General features: G+C 37.5%; 1 protein-coding gene across 1 annotated transcript; it reads left to right on the top strand.

Annotated features, from left to right (window-relative positions):
* The first annotated feature begins 340 nt into the window (after nucleotides 1-340).
* NPFFR2 (neuropeptide FF receptor 2) lies at nucleotides 341-6204 on the top strand. Its single transcript, XM_060011715.1, is given in 7 exon segments — nucleotides 341-668; nucleotides 3354-3453; nucleotides 5032-5193; nucleotides 5195-5467; nucleotides 5469-5755; nucleotides 6111-6170; nucleotides 6173-6204. Coding segments are annotated over 7 exon segments (1242 nt in total).
* The last annotated feature ends 228 nt before the right edge of the window (nucleotides 6205-6432 follow it).

Here is a 6432-nt window from a genome sequence, read left to right as displayed (position 1 = left end):
AGAGTATATCAAGGAAATACAATATAATTGTTACTTGTGGCACAAAGTGGAATTTTCAAGTGCTCTTGATTAAAATCCTAATAATTTGAATGCCTTATTTATAACTCATTTTTATGCAAAATTTATGGATTATTATAGAAGGCCCATCAATATATATACATATCGCTGATACACTTCATTGTACAGCAGATGTAACACAACATTGTAAAGCAAGTATGCTCCAATAAAAAAAAAATTCCGTAGCATTTTAAAAGCATCTCTCTTAAACTCTCTTAAACTTAAGTTCTCCTGGTTTCTAATCATGTTTTTCTTTTCTGCCTCTTCTTTGTTCAGGTCCATCATGAGTGAAAACTGGGACTCAAACCCATCGGAAAACTGGCATCCCATTTGGAGTGTCAGTGACACAAAGCATGATCTGTACGCGGATAGCAATATCACCTATGTGAACTACTATCTTCACCAGCCTCAAGTGGCAGCGATTTTCATTATTTCCTACTTTCTGACCTTCTTCCTATGCATGGTGGGAAATACAGTGGTTTGCTTTATTGTAACGAGGAACACACATATGCACACAGTCACTAATTTCTTCACCTTGAACCTGGCCATAAGTGATTTACTAGTTGGCATATTCTGTATGTCTATCACGCTGCTGGACAATATTATAGCAGGTATGTTGATTTGCATGCAGCTCAAACATACTATGAGAAAATATTTGTCCCATATCCCTGAAGCCATCACAGCGTCATCCATTCATTCACAAATATTTATGGAGTTCTAAGAACTGCTCCAAGTAGCTGTTCTCATGGGGTCTACGTGCTAAAGGAGGATAAAAACAACAAACAAATATCTATATAAGTAGTCAGAGAATAAAAAGAATTATGGAGAAAAATAGAACAAGTGACAGAGATGAGGTGTGGAAGCTGTTATTTTTATAGAGTGTTCACTGAAGGTCATCAGTGAATGGTGACACTTCTTACTGAAGACTTTGAATTTGCTTAACAGTTCAGGGCACATATATATAGTAAAAATATTAAGAATATTATGGGCTGTAAAGTTCAAAGAACATGTGGTTTCAACTGATGCAATGTCTTCAATCTAATATAAATAGATATTTAAGCCCTCTTGTGGTTGGCTGAGAGATTTCCAACAGTTTTTGATGGAAGATGGAGTAACAGAAGCAAGAATTTCTCACAAAGCAGTAGTTTCATTCATATAGTGGTAATTTACATGTGCAACATAAGTCATGGTTCGGGTATTACCCTAGAGTACTTCTGGGCCCGTACTACCACTTCTTTAGCACTATGTTATACACTCTGGAAGTACAGGAACAGTGTATCTATACCTCCCAGTACAGTTTCGGTGCATAGTACCTGCTTAATAAATATCTGTTGTATTAACACATAAAGTCAACAGTCATTTCTGTTATCACATTTTAAATCCTTTGAGCTAGTTTTATATTCTTTGTGTTCCTTGTACTATCATGCACATACTTTTCATGGACAAAATGTATTTTATCTCTGAGGTTATGAGTAGTAATTTTCTTTGTTTCTTAATTTTTTGTCTACCTGATTCAGATTAGTTTTCTCCTGTTTCATTCTTCCTATTTGTTTCAGTTTCTTTCTTTTATGGTTGAGGTTTCCCTAATAGTCAACTACTATTTAGCTGCTTGTATTTCAGAGTGAGGTACTATGTGGCTGCTTTGAACCTCTGCAGGACTGGGGTTTGAGGTTAGGCTCACTCTCGGCTTCACTAGTCTGGGTCATTCATTGGGAAATCCACAGCTATCAGAATCTGCCAGTGAAAATATGTCAGTGTTCTTGGAAGGATCACTTGCCCCAGAAGGAAATTCTCTAATCTACAGCCATAGGGATTAGAAGTCTGGCAGCTGCATTCTGGAGCTGAGTGGGTCTCTCTACCAGCACTAGGAGCACGTGCAGAGTGTATATGTACTTTCAGTCTATCCTCCTGCATCACTGTGGCATGAAGCCATTCAAGCACCAATTTTAAGATGGTCTGGATAGACGAGAGAATGATTTTTTAAGTATGCTTGGCTTATTGAGGTTACTGGGAATAGCTTTAATTAGATAAGAGTATTTTTTAAATAAGCTATAGGATATTTTTTAAAAGATAAATTAAAAAAATCTGAGCACTATGTAACATTCATCTCTTGGGAAACTAGAATATTTGCTAATGGAAGAATAGTGTTACTTTCCTGTAATAGCAGAGGTGCGTATAGAATATCAAACTCTAAATTTGATTTGATTGATATTAAATATCAAATATAATAATTTTACCAATTTCTTTTATAGACATTCTAGTAACTGGAGTTCAGTTAGGAAGTTATTCAAACAGACTACTTTTGTTTGTGTAAAGTGCTCTTTATTCTCCAAGTATGTCGTAGTCAGTTTAGGCTGTTATAACAAAATACCATAGACTGGGTGGCTTAAACAACAGACATTTAATTTCACAGTTCTAGAGGCTAGGAGTCTGAGATGAGGGTGCCAGCATGGTCGGGTTCTTGGTGAGGGTCCTTTTTCTGATTGGTAGATTGCTGTGTGTTCACATGGCCTTTACTCAGTGCATGCACATGGGGAGAGGTCTCACGCTCTCTCCTTCTTCTTATAAGGGCACTAATCCCATCACGTGGCATAATCCCCATGGCCTCATCTACATCTGATTACTTCCCAAAGGCCACACCTTCAAATACCATCACATTGGAGGTTAAGGCTTCAATATATGAATTTGGGAGGGAACACATTCACTCCATAACAAAGTACCTCTGAGGTAAATCATGTCATTAGATTATATATAATATTAACTTTATTTGTTATACATGTGACGCCTGATTCCTCATAATTTATGGAATACATTTCCAAATTAGAGAAAAAATATTCTTCCTGTTTTATTCATTTAAAGGGCATTATTGCATAAGGGTTAATGGTTTGGACACTGGAACCATACTGCTAGGGTTTAAATCCTTAATATGCTTCTAACTAGCTGTGTGGCAAGGTATGTGAAATTTGTGTGTTTGTTACATATTCTATATCATGAGGAGAATAATAAAGCCTTCAGAAGCCTCTTGTGGGGATTAGATATGTTAAGAGATGCAAAACATTTATTACAGTGTATAGAATGTTAAAACTACTGTGTAAGTTTTGACCTTATTAGTATACTGAAAAACAGAGATCTGAATGTATTAATGAAAATAATGGGAAACATTGATTGTTCCCTGAATATCATTTAGGAAACAGTTGCCTCTGTCTAATTTCATGTCTTTCTCTTCATAATTTCAGTGAAATTAAAAAATATGTATATGATCTTTCCAAAGACTAACTGTCCCATTTCCCTTTCAGGATGGCCTTTTGGAAGTACAATGTGCAAGATCAGTGGCTTGGTCCAGGGAATATCCGTTGCAGCTTCAGTCTTTATTTTAGCTGCAATAGCAGTAGATAGGTAGGTCAGCACCAAACTCTGAATCCAGAAAATTGGGCATATCTGCAACTAATCCACCTAACCAGTGAAAAATGTATAATCTACTAAATTTGGGTATATCTGCTTAAAATTGTAGCCATAATATGTACCCCTTTAAGAGCAAGACTTACATATATATATATATATATATATATATATATATATATTATATACACACACACTAAGGGTTCAGTAATAAAATAAAACTACTGAAGTTTCCATATTTTAAGATTAAATAATTAGGGATGATGCATGTTTTAGTTTGGGCTGCTATTAACAAGATATCATAGGCTATTTGTAGAATGAATAAATGAAAAACTAATATTTGAAGTTTCAATAGCTGGTTTACAAAAAGAGCAAAATACCTAGAATTGCACCTTTGAAGTTACCCATAATTTAAGGGTGAGTAAGTGGGAGAATTCACTGATTAGAAGACTAGATGAAAACTTGGAATTTAAGACAGAAGAGCTTACACCGTCAGTGAAGGACAGTGGAGCAGTCAAAGCTCAAGATAACTAGTCATTATATAAAGATAAGATAAATTTGTTTGGAGTTGCTGATGGGCCACTTAAAAGCTCTAAGTTTCCTTACCTGCAGATCTGGAAAGTATTAATTTTCAATTTTATAGAGTCATCACAAAAATCAAAGAAGATTCAATAGATGATAGTACTTTGAAAAATATAAAATGTTATACAGTTATATGATAGTATGATTATCTTATAATGAATATCAGTAATAACAAAATTAAGAATCACAATAACAAAATAGCAGTAAAATGAATCAGGCTTACTCTACATACTGATCATTGTCATGCTCAACAGAGGACACAGAACACTGGGAAGGTGCATAAACAGAACTCATCATGGGAACTCTCATCAGATTCATAGCTGTGAAACAAACCACCAAAACACTTAGTGGCTTAAAACAGTAATGCTTTTAATATTTGTCACAACTCTGTGGATTGGCTGGGTGCCTCTTTGTGGTTCTCCTACTCTGTGCCTTGTAGCTGAAATCACTCACGCTTTTGCTTATGCCATGCTTGCTAATGTTCAACTAACTGGCCAAAGCAAGTTGCATGGCCAAGCACACAGATCATGTGTGAGGGGACCACAGAAGGGCATGGAGGGACATTTAAGAATACGGGCTCTGGAGCCAAAATACATGTGTAAAAATCATGTGTAATTATGGGCAAGATTTTTTACCTTTTCTAAGCCTTTTCCCCATGTTTTAAATAAGAAAGCTTACAGAGGCAATCCATGCAAACCAACGGAAAGGAGCCTGGAACAGAATATTAAATGCTCATGCTCAATGTTGACTAGTTACAGTAGTACTTTGATTATTAATAGTGTCTGATATACTCCACTCATTAATTTTTTGAGTTGAAATTTATCTCATATATTAATTACAGAAACTGGTAATGCACGCCTCCCTACTAATGGTAACTTTCTATATTTGAGGGGGAATATGTATGGAAGACCGTAATTACTGAAATAAATTTAATTAATGACTTGGTCAGAAGTTATGAGGCAGTTCTTCACTGATATTTGCCTTTAATTACAGGTTCCAGTGTGTCTTCTACCCTTTGAAACCAAAGCTCACTATCAAGACAGCATTTGTCATCATTACGATCATCTGGATCCTGGCCATCGCCATTATGTCCCCATCTGCAATAATGTTACACGTACAGGAAGAAAAATATTACCGAGTGAGACTCAACTCCCAGCCCAGTCTACTGGTGCCGGGAAGACTGGCCAAATCGGGAAATGAGGAAGATCTATACCACTGTGCTGTTTGCTAACATCTACCTGGCTCCCCTGTCCCTCATTGTCATCATGTATGGAAGGATTGGAATTACACTCTCCAAGACAACAGTGCCCCACTCAGGCAAACAGAACCAGGAACAGTGGCACGTGGTGACCAGGAAGAAGCAGAAGGTCATTAAGATGCTCCTGACTGTGGCCCTGCCTTTCATTCTCTCCTGGCTGCCTCTGTGGACTCATGATGCTCTCACACTACGTTGACCTGTCTCTGAATGAACTGCGGGTCATCAACACCTACATCTACCCTTTGGCACACTGGCTGGCCTTTGGCAACAGCAGCATCAACCCCATCATTTATGGTTTCTTCAATGAGAATTTTCGCCGTGGTTTCCAAGATGCTTTTCGTCTCCATCTCTGCCAAAAAAGAGAAAAGCCCAAGGAAGCCTACACCCTAAGAGCTAAAAACAACGTGGTCATCAACATATCTCATCTGTCAGCTCAGGAATCTACAATTAAAAACCCACATGAGGGCTTTCCTGGTGGCATAGTGGTTAAGAATCCACCTGCCAAGGCAGGGGACACGGGTTCGAGTCCTGGTCCGGGAAGATCCCACATGCCGCGGAGCAACTAAACCCATGAGCCACAGCTACTGATCCCTTGCTCTAGAGCCCACGAGCCACAACTACTGAAGCCTGCGCACCTAGAGCCCGTGCTCCACAGCAAGAGAAGCCATCGCAACGAGAAGCCCGCACACAGCAACGAAGATTACACTCCACTCAACACAACTAGAGAAAAGCCTGTGCACAGCAACGAAGACTCAAGGCAGCCAAAAATAAATAAATAAAATAAATAAATTTATTAAAAAAAACACACACACACATGAGGATATTGTGCTTTGTAGGAAAAGTGCTGAAAAACCCATACAGGAATTAATGATCAAGAATCTGAACTTACCGATAGCAATGAGATGTAAAAGGAGCTGGTGTGATGATTTTAACTCTACTGTGATATGGTGAAATACTGTTGCTTTTTATGGCTCTGTACTTCAGTTCTTCTTAAGAATGTTAGAAGCTCTCTCTGGAAAATAGTAAACAAAATGAACTTCTGTTTGTAATCAATTTTACTGTATTTAAAATACATACAGAGACCCATATACAAATTTGCCTGGATAAATCAATTTTCTAGGACCAGTTTTCAAAGC

This window comes from Delphinus delphis, chromosome 5, assembly GCF_949987515.2.
Source record: "Delphinus delphis chromosome 5, mDelDel1.2, whole genome shotgun sequence".
Lineage (NCBI taxonomy): Eukaryota > Metazoa > Chordata > Mammalia > Artiodactyla > Delphinidae > Delphinus > Delphinus delphis.
This window is presented reverse-complemented; position numbering and strand designations above follow the sequence as displayed.